The 15,291-nt window shown below is 40.9% G+C and overlaps 1 protein-coding gene across 3 annotated transcripts; it reads left to right on the forward strand.

Moving 5' to 3' along the window:
* Positions 1–225: 225 nt before the first annotated feature.
* LOC131243082 (protein SET DOMAIN GROUP 40) lies at positions 226–14,806 on the forward strand. Of its 3 annotated transcripts, XM_058242168.1 has the most exons (6): positions 247–510; positions 677–824; positions 6,352–6,483; positions 6,622–6,762; positions 11,262–11,558; positions 14,143–14,806. In XM_058242168.1, exons 1-6 carry the CDS (start codon positions 362–364, stop codon positions 14,788–14,790), a joined length of 1,515 nt encoding a protein of 504 aa, XP_058098151.1. In that variant the 5' UTR covers positions 247–361; the 3' UTR covers positions 14,791–14,806. The 3 variants fall into 3 exon arrangements, with proteins under 3 accessions (XP_058098153.1, XP_058098151.1, XP_058098152.1); XM_058242170.1 differs by lacking the exon at positions 11,262–11,558 and having other exon boundaries at positions 226–510; XM_058242169.1 differs by lacking the exon at positions 6,352–6,483.
* Positions 14,807–15,291: the final 485 nt, after the last annotated feature.

Raw genomic sequence — 15,291 nt, forward strand, 5'->3', positions numbered from 1 at the left:
GGCTCGTCTTTGCACGACGCTTGCCTAAAGCCGAACTTGCTGGCTGTACAGCTGGTTTGAGGTACACCAGCCAATCCGCTTCCGGTCGTTGGAAGGTTTCATCGGTGGCTTCCCTTTTCCTCTGCTTCTTGTGGTGTGGTCCACTTGAACTTTGGATCTGCCTCATGTCTGGGCTCATATCCTTAAATGAGCTGGCAACATGAATGGACGGCGTGGATAAAATACATTCATCGTGGTGGGTCAACAAAGCTTTTCCAGTACCGATCTGTACCAAACTCGGTACTGGAGGGGTCACTAACGAATCCGAGTCCATTTCCCGGAGCAGAGACGAGAACAGTCTACTGGCACTTGGTTGCGAGAAATGGAGGGAGAAGGAAAGCAGATGGAAGATTTCCTGAAATGGGCTGCAAATCAAGGCATCTCAGACTGCCCAAATCACCTCCTTCAATCCTCTCCATCTTCTACTCTTGGCCAATCCCTCTTAATTTCCCAATTCCCAGACGCTGGAGGGTAATTTTCAATACCATTTCTTTCATCGGGGTCTTCTTTATCATCATCTTCAAAGAGCAAAAAGAAAAGAAAAAAAAAAACCCCACCAAACCTTCAAAATCTTCACAAATTCAAATGGGTTTTTGCTTATTTTCTATTTTTGGGGATTTTTTTTTTTTCTTTCCAGTCGTGGATTAGCCGCTGCCCGTGATCTTAGAAAAGGAGAGCCTATTCTCAGAGTACCGAGACCCGCCTTGTTGACGTCCGAAAGTGTATTGAAGGATGCGAGACTGGCTGTTTCGGTCAAGAGACGTACTTATCTTTCATCTATTCAGGTGAGTTTTCCTTCTCTTGCTGTTTCAAACTAGCCCTTTTACTAGGTGATTATCGCTCTGCTTATCAGTTTCTTCATTGGATCATTCGTCCGTCTTTTCTCCTTTAATTTAATTTAAATTTTTTTTTTTTATATAACTATTTTTTGTTCATTGATTTTTGTTGGGGTCCACTATAGATCATACGATACTGAAATTCGTCATCGTCATCATCTAAGCCATATCCCAACTAATTGGGGTAGGCTACATGAATCCCATTCCACTATTCCACTCTATCAAGGGCCGTAACTTCAGTTAGAACATAGGTTATCAAGTCTTTTCTTACCGCCTCCACCCACATTCTTTGCTTTCCTCTTGCTCTTTTAGAGTCTTCAACTTGTACCAACTCACTCCCTTCTAACGGGCACATTTCTTAGACTCTGTTGTACATGAGCAAACCATTTAATGTTGGGATATGGAGTTTGAAAAACTATTTAAATACAATAAATTTAAATTAAGAAAAAGAGAAAACTTATCAGTTTATAGAAGTCGAGGCGTGACATGAGTCACTCGGCTTGAAATCGAATTTGCTCCCCTTGGACAGCGTCCCAAGTGCAATAGGTTTCCAGAGCAATCGACCTCCAGGATACAACGACTATGACTCGGTCCCAGCAGTGCACTTACTGTACACAGGCTCGAACCACTTTGTAGTCTTAACTCGAACTAAAAAAAACTTAAACCGTACTTTTAATATAAAACAAACTTTTTCTTACTTTTTTAAAACAGATGAGAGAAAGTCTATTTATAGACTTTGTAAAGACACCCTTTCACAAAGGGTTGTGACTATTGGGTTTAAAACCAAGTGATGCGACCCTTAGGCTTCAAAAGACACAACTTTTCAAAACAAAAATTGAAAGGATATAACCTTTCAGTGAAAAGACACATCCGTAGGGCACATGCGCAGCCATGGTCCGTCCCAACGGATATTTTGAAACACTAAATTGTTTTAAAATAATTTAAAATACAACATTTAATTCTTCTTTCCCCCATCTTATTACCTATTATTGCTACTCCTAAGTTCCCTCGAGTGCATTCATTTTTAATTCTATCCTTCCTCATCTTGCCACTCGTCCATCTCAACATCCTAATTTCAGCTACACTCATCCTTCGATTGTGTTGTTCCTTAACTGCTCAACACTTTGTCCTACAAAGCATGGCTGGTCCTATAGCTATCCTATAAAATTTCCTTTTCAGTTTGAATGTCACACAACAATCACATAACACTCCAGAGGCACATCTCCATTTCTTCCAGCCAGCTTGAATTATATGGGCAACATCCTTCTCAATCTCTCCATCCTTGTGAATTATTGACCCAAAGTATTGAAAGTGGTTATTTTGGGTAACTTCTTGGTCAACAATCTTAACTAATTCCTCTTTTCAACTCCTAAAATTTATAAAATTGTACTCAATATACTCGCTTTTAGTTTGACTAATTTTAAATCTTTAGATTCTAAAGTATCCCTCCCAGGGCTGTACACCAACCGAGTTAGCTCGGTTGACTTGACTCGAAAAAGCTTGATTCGACTCGGTTCAAAACTGAGTTTGAGCCCAGTCGAGCTGATTTTTTGAGCTCGAAAAAATTTCGAACCGAGTTTGAACTTGCTTGAGCTTGACTCGACTCGAATTGAACTTGGATCGAACCAGCTCGATGACTCGGTTACTTTGATATTGATGTTGCTCACCAAGTATTTGATGAAGTGACTCAACAAAGTGTCGGCTAGTGGCATGAAAGGTATGTGTATGAAACAAATACCCTTTTTTCTTGATTTTGATGTTGCCTACAAGTTGTTTTATGAAATACTTGTAAACAACTGTTGTTGTTTTACATATAGTAGGAAATTGAAAGTTCACTCTATGTGTTTGTGAAAATGCCGCACAGGCTTGAACTGGCCCTAGCTACTGATAGAACAGAGTCGAGCTGGCTAGTCAGGCTCGAGGACCAAGCCGAGCCGAGTTCAAGCCGGGGTCAGCTAGTGGCTGAGCCAAGTTGAGCTGTGCCAGGCTCGACTTGGTTCGACTCGTGTACACCTCTAATCCCTCCATAAATCTAGCTTTGTTTTTATGCCTACCTCATCTCGTTGATCAAAACATTGTCATCTGCAAACAACATGCATCATGGGATCTCTTCATGCAAATGCCTCGTTAACTTGTTCATAACCAATAAGAAAAGGTAGGGGCTCAATACCAATCCCTGGTACTAGCCTACAATAATTGGGAACTCACTCATCTCTCATTACTGGTCCTCACATTTGTTACCACTCCTTCATATCCTTAATCATGTCAATATATCTTCTTGAAACTCCTTTCTTTCCCAACACCATCCTTATCAACTCTCTAGGGAGCCTATCATAAGCTTACTCCAAGTCAATAAAGACCATGTAGAGATCCTTTCTCCTCTCCCTGTATTTCTCCATCAATTGTCTAAGTAGGGATAATAGCTTCAATAGTAGACCTTCTTGGCATGAAACCAAAATAATTTTCTGATATATTCTTCTTATGCCATAGTCTTTGCTGAATCACTCTTTTCCAAAGTTTCATGGTATGGCTTATGGTTTTTAGTCTTGTGATAATTAGTGCAGCTTTGCATGCTTCCTTTATTCTTATAAATATGATATGAAAATTGTTAGCATATACATAGGGCATATATGGTAATTGACGTGATTACAAGTGTTTTTGTTTGAGGTAGACACATGTGGGGGGGCTCCTTATAGTGATCCATAATGTTCATCCAATGGGACCCACTACAAAGAGGTTGTGATGTTGCTCTAAAGACTAGACTAGAACTTAGTAATTGGAAAATTTTAGCCATCTAGTAGTTGAGCTTCGAAGGGATGGTTAAAAAGAAAATGTAGTCAACAGTCAAATACACAATGGCAGAAAAATCCCACTGATTGGATGTCTGGAATTGTTTCGTACTGGTGATTTTTTTTCCCTGTTTACATTTGTCCATGTCTCCATCCATTATGGGTCCATGAGATGAACTATCTGGTTAGTTGAAAGGCAGCCCATCCCCTCCCATGTATGAAATAGAAAATGTTGGATTAGGCAAAATGTAGGTAATTTGAGCAAAACACTGTACGATGACAAATATATCTATGCATGTGTATATGTGGGAGGGAAATATATGACATAGGATCCATGAACATGATATTCCAATACAACAATTTTCAATATGAATGCATCCGAGGGATCGGGCGTAGCACCAATAGGTAATAAGATGAGGGAAAGTGGACTCAGATGGTTTGGTCATCTGCAATGGAGATGAAGAATTGCACTGGTCAAAATGAGTTGGTATAAGTTGAAGACTCTAAAAGGGCAAGGGAAAGACCCAAAAAGATGTGGGTGGAGGTAGTAAGAAAAGACTTGATGACCTATGACCTAGGTGAAGTTATGGACCTTGATGGAGTGGAATGTGGAGAAGGATTATTTAGCTGATCCCAATTAGTTGGGATAAGGATTAGATAATGATGGTGACAAACTAGGGCATGGCACATCTTTCATTTTATGGGTATTATAGATGAAGGTGCGCCTTTAATGCCACATTTTTCATGCTATTCATGTTTCCTAAAATGACCACTTTCGACACCTTAGGCCAATAATTCATGAGAGTGGAGGGATTGAAAAGGATGTTGCCCATAGAATTCAAGCTGGGAAGAAGAAATGGAGATGTGCCTTGGAGTTTTTATGTGATCATCTTTTTATTACTCAAATTTAAAGGGAAATTTTATAAAATAGCTGTAAGACTAGCCATGATTTATGGGGCAAAATGTTGGGCAATTAAAGAACAACATGTTCACAGGATGTGTAGCTGAAATGAGGATGTTGAGATGGATGGGTGGCAAGATGAGGAATGATATAACTAGAAATGAATTCATTTTAGGGAACTTAGGAGCAGTACCAATTGGCAATAAGGTGAGGGAACTTAGATGGTTTGGTCACGTGCAATGGAGAACAAGAACTGCGCCGGTTAAAAGAAGTGAGTTGGTATAAGTTGAAGGCTCTCAAAGGGCAAGGGGAAGGCCCAAAGAGACATGGATGAAGGTAGTAAAAAAAGACTTGAGGACTTATGGTCTAACCGAGTTCTAGCCCCTAATAGAGTGGAATGCTGAAACAAGGTTTGTGTAGTTGATCCCAATTAATTGGGACAAGTCTTAGATGATGATGATGATGATAGATGAAGCATGACGGAGTAAATGCTCCATGTTTAGCCTTCTTAAATTCTTAGGGTCCATTAGTTACAGCACAAGTTTAGTCCCAGATAACCTGTCGAAGTTAGACTTGTCCAGCCTTGTTTGTTTAGATCATGTTGTCTTGGACTAATTATTCTCATGCTATTTGCCTAGCACTTGGATTAAGGAAGGATTATTTTGCGTAGTGGTGTATGTGTACATTGAAAACTCGGTAGCTTTGGTGCATGTGTAGTATTTAAAAATGTACGAGTAAATGTTGCACATGCAGAGTGCTTGAAGATGCATGGTGGCACATGTGGAGTGCTTGATGATGTATGGTAGCACATGTGACACATGCATCACATAAAAAACTTGGCACATGAAGGGCACTTGAAGATTAGAAGTCATACATTTGTTGGCACTTGAAGATGGATGGTGGCACTTAGTGTCACATGTGTAACACAAGATTAGTCTTGTATGTTCCACATGCGGACCAGTAGGGCGTAAGTTTGTTTAGGAACAACAAAGACCCTACAATGGACTTCTTAACTATATATATATATATAAAGATCTTATAATTGGTATATAAAAAAAAAAACTCTAAAAACTTGTCTTTTTTCCCATTCGTTTTCTGGTTTTTAAGCAGAAAAGTAGTAGACAAATCATGAACAATGGGCTTGTCCTTGATCTAACTAGAAACTAAACCTTTGTTGCCAGCTTGCCATGTAGTCAAAGGAGGCAATGTGGCAGACATTGTTCAACTCTCTATGAATATAAACTAAGTTTGTATCATGTGAATTGAAAAGACTATTAGATTAAATGGTGCGTCATGCATGTGATATATGTTACATGTTCTTATGACAGATATTTAAGGCATGAGTCGTCTATACCTGTTTCCATAGAATGAAACTGCCCTTCAAAAATTAATTCTTTCAAAAGCAATTATCCTGGAACTCTTACGAAATGATTTTCATTTGCTCATCTATTGTTTGTGGTGGTAAGATAACTGGTACAAAATTGCATTCCCAGACTGTGACCTATTTGTGGACTATACTTTTGGGAGAGTCCCTGCACGGGGTTGTGCATGACAGTAATAATTTGTTACCGATTCCTAATAATTACGATCTTTGACTATATGCTTTTAAGACTCCTGGAATTTTAGATTGCTCATCGGTTTGAACTGCATGGCGGTGCATACTTATGTCTTTCAGCAGGTGGGGAAGTCTATAACTTTACTTTTATCCATTACCTTCTTTTATGGTTTTGGCTCACTAACGTACACATTGAACTACTAGAATTATCTGTTGAATGTCTTTTTGCAGGTGTTGGCGGTATGTTTATTGGCTGAAGTGGGAAAAGGGAGGGCTTCCTGGTGGTACCCATATTTAGTACAGTTGCCTCACACTTACAATACATTATCCAGCTTCACTCCCTTTGGGATTCGAGCATTGCAAGTTCTGTTTCGTATTCTTTGATTCCTGAATATTATTGTTGGTCTGACTCTATGCTTTTATACATCCAATGATTCAGATTTGTCTATAACCGGAATTGTAAAATTTAAGCAGCTCCAAGATCTTTCATCTGATTGTTAGGTGGATGATGCTATTTGGACATCAGAAAAGGCAGTTTCAAGGGCTCAGTCAGACTGGAAAGAAGCTCTGGCCCTTATGAAAGAGCTCGAACTCAAGCCTCAACTCTTAAGTTTTAGATCATGGCTATGGGCTTCTGCAACAGTGAGTGGCTATATGTTTTTTGGAAATATACAACATTTGCTTGGCAAAACAAATGGGACTTGCAAGCCCCTCTCTTGGTTATCCAAATTGTTCATGTTGTTTGCCCGATTGTGGGAAGAGATGCCCCAAAAATCTCCCCCATCACCCTAACCATTTGACTAGGCCAGTTTTAAATATAGACCATTGGTTATAATTGTCTGGTTCATCAGATACTTAGGATCATCTGATTGGGCATGATTGAACCCATGATAGCATGATTCAGGACATGAAATTTAAATATGATGTGCGAGATTTTAGGCTTAAGATCACGTTAGTTCAAAAACAATTACACAAATTCCATATCCCACATGAAAGTCCAAACCATTCAATTAAGGGGAATCTATGCGGGTCTAGGCCTACACATGTTAGGGCTGGATCTGTTAAAATTATAAATTAAATGATGCTCAAAGATAAGCTGTAATCATCTACACATGTACAACAATCAGTCCCTAATTCAAGGGATTCACCAATGTCAATTTAAGGAACCTTAGGGTGAAAAAATGGGCAAATAAATTAGGTCTAATGTAAATAAGGCTAGGGTTTAGGAAATAACAATGAAAAGAGAAAAACTAGAGAAAAACCTGACTCGGAGAAAGCTCCCGCGTGCAGATGGTGACCCAGGGCTAACGCACAAGCGCGGGTGGGTTGGCCGCACGTGTGATGGAAGCCCGTCTCCCCAAAGTAACACCTAGGCCTTGGTCGGCCAAGGGAGACCTCCAATCCCTCCAAGTTTAACGACGATCCGACGTAAGGTCGAGGCGTAGTGCTCCGCCGAAGTTTCAGCCCTCCTACAGGTCCAGATTCTGGATATTGGCTGTAGGGGGATGAATAGCTGCAAAAGCTGAAAAATTCAAAGCAATAATGATGATAGAAGATGATATATATGGATGGGAGAGGGTAGGGACGGATGTGGATAGATGTGGTTTCACACCACGTAGTTAGCCATTCGAAAAGGGAGGGCTTTGCACGCACTTTTGAATTTTTCCACAACTCACTAAGAGAGCAGGAATTTTTATTAAGCTTCAATAAATTAAAAGAACTACAAGGGGTACCTATTTATAGGGAAAACCCTATACCCCAAAAACTCACACCATGTCTGCAACCTATTATTTGGCGATGAAGTAAACTCAAATAAAAACCAAATAAGGAAATCTAAAGCGTTCACGATGTTCGAAATAGTAACAATAAACAAAACCAAAAATATGAAATCAATCTGACGTGTGGGTCACGATCATGAGATCCCATGATGGGCTTTTCTTGGCTATTGGGTCCACTCTCTTGAACCAAAACTTCGTTATCTAACTAGGAGGCCTTCCCTGGATGTCGTCATTGATCCAGATCGACGATGGGGCCCTCCTTCTGGTGTACGTGCATAGGGGGCCCGACGTGTGTGCACGTGTGCGCGGGATGTCTCCATCAATTCTCCCCGGCTGCGAAGATTTCGCCACTGGTGAAATAAAACTCCTGAACCGCTCTGAGATGTAATGATCAAGTCTTTGAAGCTCCTCCTCTGCGAGCCACATATTGGCTAAAGCTGGACGTGACTTCCACTTGACCAAGAACTTTTGAAACCTGCCATCCGACGTTGAAATTATCTAATGGTCCAGGATATCCTCTACTTCTCTGGGTGTGTGAAGGTTAGGTATGGTAGGTAGAGGTTAGGAAGAAAGGTCAGGAAGAGTAGGTATGGGAGGTAGAGGCTGAGAAAATGGGTCGGGACAGGTAGGTATGGAAGGTAGAGGCTGGAAAAATGGGTCGGGATGGGTAGGAATGAGATGTAGAGGCTGAGAAAATGGGTCGAGAGGGGGCCATGGATCAAAGGAAAGGTTTGAGGAATCAGGATGGTTAGGTGAAAGGCTAGACAATGCGTTAATGACCCCTTGAAATGCAACTAGATTCTCCACATTAAATGTGGAACTAATTCCCATGGAGGGTGGAAGATTTGCCACATACGCATTGAGACCGTTTCGTTTTATAATTTTGAATGGTCCAGCGCTATATACGTGTAATTTTTAAATGGCTCCCTGAGGGTATTGCTCTGGCCTGATGCGGATCATGACAAAGTCTCTTACATTGAATTCATTGAAACATTTATATTGGTCTGCAGAAAGTGAGTAATGTTAATTACTAATCATGATCTTCTGCCTGATTTCTTGATGCCATGAATGAATGTGATGCGCAAAATACTTTGCAGGCTCTGACGGCCTATGGGACAGTGACATAGGGACAAGATCAATAGGTTTCCAAGGTTTATAACCAGTAACGACTTCATAAGGACTGAGACCTGTGGACCTATCTGAGACCTGTGGACCTATCGATAGAACTATTAAACGCAAACTCGGCTATAGGTATTACGGTGTCCCATGTTCTGGTGTGCTCTATATTCCTCTTAGGGGAAGACTCATCTGGTAGATCATTAGGAACAACATCACGAAACTCATCCACTACTGGAATGGCCTCAATGGGTAACTCTACACTAGCCTCTGGTGCACTCTCTCTAGTTATGAGGTCGCACATGTTGTACTCAAAATAATGGTCTTGATGTCCCTCATGGGATGGGGGTACGGGTGCACGCCCATAACTGATTCCTTGGCCACCTCCATTCATTTGTCTATCTTCCTGGCCACCTGCTTGAGATTGGCCATCTTCCCTAATGGTGAGGTTTGTCTTGAGAGAGGCCTCTATTTGGTCAAGGCGTTGATCTATGCTTCGTTCCAAGTACTTACCCCAAGACTCGATCTTCTGGGACAACTTGTTTAGTGACTCTAACAGTTGTTCCATGTTTAGTGTAGGGTGCTAGCCAAAACCATGACCCGTACGTGTGGGCGTACAACTTGTTAACTCCACCTAAGGACTTTCTACGACGACTATATGGGACTAAATAATCCTATGAGACTCTGTATGAGGGGACTATGCAATGTTACTCTAGTAATATAGTTAATAAAATAAGGGACTATGGACTCCTAAAAGCTACATGTGATGGACTAGATGCATGACGGACTCAAACAAATTAACCTTAAACAAATAATGTATTCCCCTATAAAAACCCTAAGCTCTGATACCAAATTTGATGCAGGACATGAAATTTAAATATGATGTGCGAGATTTCAGGCTTAAGATCACGTTAGTTCAAAAACAATTACACAAATTCCACATCCCACATGAAAGTCCAAACCATTCAATTAAGGGGAATCTATGCGGGTCCAGGCCTATACATGTTAGGGCTGGATCTGTTAAAATTATAAATCAAATGATGCTCAAAGATAAGCAATAATCATCCACACATGCACAACAATCAGTTCCTAATCCAAGGGATTCACCAATCTCAATTCAAGGAACCCTAGGGTGAAAAAAGGGGCAAATAAATTAGGGCTAATGCAAACTAAGGCTAGGGTTTAGGAAATAGGAATGAAAAGAGAAAAACCTGACCCGGAGAAAGCTCCTGCATGCAGATGGTGACCCGGGGCTGACGCACCTGCGTGGGTGGGTTGGCCGCACGTGTGATGGAAGCCCGTCTCCCCAAAGTGATACCTACGCCTTGGTCGGCCAAGGGAGACCTCCAATCCCTCCAAGTTTAACGACGGTCCGACGTAAGGTCGAGGCGTAATGCTCCGCCGAAGTTTCAACCCTCCCATAGGTCCAGATTCTGGAAAATGGTTGTAGGGGGGATGAATAGTTTGAAAAGCTGAAAAATTCAAAGCAATAATGATGATAGAAGATGAGATACATGGATGAGAGAGGGTAGGGACGGATGGGGATAGATGTGGCTTCACACCACGTAGTTAGCCATTCGAAAAGGGAGGGCTTCGCACCCACTTTTGAATTCTTCCACAACTCACTAAGAGAGCAAGAATTTTTATTAAGCTTCAATGAATCAAAAGAACTACAAGGGGTGCCTATTTATAGGGAAAACCCTATACCCCAAAAACTCGCACCATGTGCGCAACCTATTACTTGGCGATGAAGTAAACTCAAATAAAAACCAAACAAAGAAATCTAAAGCATTCACGATGTTATAAATAATAACAATAAGCAATACCTAAAATATGAAATCAATTCGATGAGTTGGCCACGATCATGAGATCCCATGATGGGCTTTTCTTGGCTATCGGGTCCACTCTCTTGAACCAAAACTTCGTCATCTAACTAGGAGGCCCTCCTTGTATGTCGTCATCGATCCAGATTGACAGTGGGGCCCTCCTTCTTCTGGCGTACGTGCATAGGGGGGCCGACGTGCATGCGCGTGTGCGCGGGATGTCCCTATCATAGCACCCACGAGATCAACAACTTATACTACTGAGAGGTGGGCCTAACCTATACAATTGGTGATTCAAACGAAACCAATGCAGTTTCTTTCAGTTGGGCATCATATATAATACTCCTGCATAGTAGTTATGTTTCCTTTTCCCTTCCTAGTTTTGATAATTTAAATGCTCACATTTACCCTGTTCTTCTTGAAGATATCCTCCCGTACGTTGCACATACCATGGGATGAGGCTGGGTGTTTATGCCCTGTGGGGGACTTTTTCAATTATGCTGCACCTGAGGAGGAATCTCTTTTCTGGGAAGATGTAGAAAGCATGGAAGGAGCTCCTCCCTTGCAAATTAGTTCCCTGGGGAAAGATAAGGATGTTGCAGAAAAGTTAGATGTGGAGGGACTTGAGAGGCACTCTCAAAGATTGACAGATGGTGGTTATGAGGAAGATGTTGCTGCTTATTGCTTTTATGCAAGGAAAAGATATAGAAAAGGAGAACAGGTGTGTGCTAACTTTTCTTGGGATTTTAATGTGTAATGAATGAAAATACAATAGTCCTGAATGCTACTATTAAAGCTAAAGTTTTGCTATTTTCGATGTTTAAAAACTCTTGGATCGAGTTGGAACTCGGTTGTGTTGACTTGGTTTGGCCAGGTTCAAAGCATCCAGTCCAAAGTCTTTACAAAAGATCAACACAATTGGATGATTGACTTGGCTCAGTGAATGTGTCATTGACTTGGCCAAGTTAGACTTGTGAAATTGAAGGACCATTTCTGAGCTGAGTATGAGTTTTTGGCTATTTGTTGCACGGTTTCAAAACTTGATGACTTTACTCGAAACCTGGCCAAGTCAACTCGGTGAGATTTCGGGCTGAGTCTATTGGAAATTCGCTGATGAGAGTGACTCGATCGAATCTTGACAAGTCTGGTTGAGTCGGTTCATAAACTCGGTCAACTCAACATGAGTCGACTGAGTTACTCGCTTGGTCAATTAGCGCTTTGGTAAAATTCAAAAAATGCAAGGCTGGGAGTTGAACTCATGCCCTGTTTGTAAAGAGCACAAACCTGCTACCAGCCCAACAAGTGCTTCAGTTGTGTTAAAATCTAGTTTTTGTGTTCAAAATATTTTACTAAGGGTTTTGCTAACGTCCCAACTATCATGGGAATGTTAGCCATGTCCCCAATGCTTTTAAGTGACACATGGCGTGTGCAATCATTGATCTGGGCCGTTCATTCATTCATACAATTGGGGGCAAGCCATGGTGAAAAACTTGTGCGGGTTGGATGATCCTAAACATTCGATCAATAGCGTGGAAAACGGAAATTCAAGATTTGAGTGGACAGTGGAGAAACAAAATAAACATTATCTTGAAACATCAACGTGATTGATCCAACATTGTATTGCTTATGATTCCAAAGTGGCACATTGGTGTGTGATGATTCTAACCTTGTGATTTATGGCCTGTAAAAAATGGACAACAGTAACAAATTGGCCTCATTCAAAGGGTTATGATCATCCAATTGGTATGATTTTTTCACCATGGCTTGCCCCCAAATGTATGAATCAGTGGCTTGGATCAATGATTAGACACACCACGTGCCACTTAAAGGCATTGGGGACATTGCTAACATCCCTATGAAGGTGGGGATGTTAGGAAAACCCTTTTACTAATGTCCAATGTATTTAATAATAACCCCAGAAAAAATAATTTTTATTAAATTATTAATATATTAAGTTGAGTCGAGTGAAGACTTGGTCGAGTCTTTGAGTTGACCCGACCTGATTGGACATCGCGTTGAGTTTTCGGGTTTTTGAACTATGATTTGGTGTACTCTTCATCTGATTCTTGCACTTTTTGGTACTAAAACAAAATCACCAAACCCTAACATGGGGACACCCTTTACTTTGTCAATTTCTTGTACCTAACGCGATTTCTTGCACCATTGTTTTTGAATCGATGAAAACTGTCATCTTTAGTTTGAACATGGGGATAACATCAAAAATTAAAAACACTGCTTCCTGTTCTCATCCTTGCTGTTGTTCATCCATATCTCATAATGGTATTTTAGGTCCTCCAGTTGTTTGCGTATTGTCGAAAGCATCTGGTAAATATTATTTAGATTTCAAAGAATGGGTCCTTGGACATTTGCTTCTTGGAGAGCTTGTCGCTAGTACAGCAGTACTTGCTAATCTTCTCCTATTTGATGCTGATGCAATACAGTTATGACAATTCACAATTGGCTTGATTGAATGAGCAAATGACCCTCCAGCTGGTCTCCAAAAAAGCCTTGATCCTTCCAAAAGAGAATAGGCCTTTGCTTAATTGGAATCCTTGAAAATTATTGTGTCCGATCTTGGTTTTGCTCTTTGCAGAACTTCCTTTCTAGTAAGTTTTCTCATTTTGCTCCTATTCCAAGTATTGACAATGCCCACTATCATTGGACTTCAATCTTTTACTATGAATACTATGACATATAGACAGTGCCACCTAGCCTAACTGATATATGCATACCAACTTAGCAATGATTTGTCAATTGACACCAGTGAATTCAGGATGATAACCATGTGATTTGAGTTATCTAGGTTGTTTGTTACCACGAAATGCATTTTCATATGAGGAATTATATGATCCTTGGCTTATGAATAGGTATGGTATCCTCAAGCATTGGGTTTTTGCGAGTGTGCCCTGTGGTTTTGGCAATGATGATCATTGATTTGATGGATCCTAACATGAATGGACTATGCCCCAAAAATCACTGTCGGGGAGCAATACTAAGTTAATCTTAACTCTCTCATCATTTTCTGGTAAATTGATGGTTGAGAAATCAAATTCGGCAATGCTCCACTTCAACGAAGGAAAAAAAGAAAAAAAGAAAAAGAAAAGTCAAGAGTTTGGATGACTGGGATTGTCCAATCTCAGACATTTTCGTAGCGTGGTCCATTCAGTGGACTCTGTAAGATCGATTTTTTGGATAACTTAATTGTGGACCCCACTTGCCATGGATCATATGATTGCTCATAATATATGGTTGGTTGTGACTTATCAAGGCTACCTCGCCTCACAGCTCCATGACGCATTCTGCAGGTCCTTTTATGTTACGGCACATACACAAATTTGGAGCTTCTTGATCATTACGGGTTTCTTCTCAATGAAAACCCAAACGAAAAGGCCTTCATTCGGTTAGATATGGGCATGGGCTCTACCAATCCATGGCCCAAAGATTCCTTGTACATTCAGCAAGATGGGAAGCCGTCATTTGCTTTGCTGTCTGCTTTACGCTTGTCAGTGACGGCTCCAAAACTTCGAAAGGCAGTTGGGCACCTTGCTTACTCAGGATCGATACTGTCAGCAGAGAATGAGATCTCCGTCATGAAATGGGTGTCAAAGAAATGCCGCGATCTTTTGGAGGAAATGCCTACTTCAATTGAGGAAGACAGTTTGCTGCTATGCAGCATAGAGAAATTGCAAAATCATCCCATTCCAGAAGAGGTTGTGGAAATGCTAGCTTGTGGAGGGGAGCTTTGTGATTTCTTTGAGGTGAATGGTCTGCAGAAGGGTGCTGTCTCGGAGTTCCTGTTGCCTGGTAAGGCTAAAAGATCAATGGAGAGATGGAAACTGGCAGTTCAATGGAGGTTCAGGTATAAAAGAATTCTTTCTGACTGTATTTCCTATTGCAGCAATATGAACGATCACTTCTCATCTCAACAAGTTTCAGGTATGAGTAGAAATTGAACCTAATTTCTGACTACATTCTGATCTCAAACCTAATTTATTTGACACAGATTCATGACTCAATCCGTTTTCAGAGGGATCGTAAGCTCATCCATGGACATCGAAGAAAGAAACCCATATGCCCTCTGATTGGTTGACCTAGCAAAGCACAAGATGCACCAAGTCATCTAAACCATTGATTCGATGGGCCCCACCTTGGATAAGGGATGCCTAAATAGTCTCCCAGATTGGCTAGCCCCCCTTCGGTCAGTTGCCTGTTATGAGATGGTTAAAAAGGACATGACAACAGTCTGGAAGAAAAAATAACCATTGATTGGATGGCTATGATCATTCAGTCTGGAAGGCTTTCTGGTATTCCCATCACGGTGGGGATCATTAGAATAGATGGCAACCATCTTGTTTTGCCCCTGGAATTTGGACCGCACACTTCTAACCATCCATTTTATAGCCATCCTATGTATGGTTAGGATTGCTTGCTCGGTGCAATTTTAGAGATATGTT

The sequence above is a fragment of the Magnolia sinica genome, chromosome 4, assembly GCF_029962835.1.
Source record: "Magnolia sinica isolate HGM2019 chromosome 4, MsV1, whole genome shotgun sequence".
NCBI classification, from domain to species: domain Eukaryota; kingdom Viridiplantae; phylum Streptophyta; class Magnoliopsida; order Magnoliales; family Magnoliaceae; genus Magnolia; species Magnolia sinica.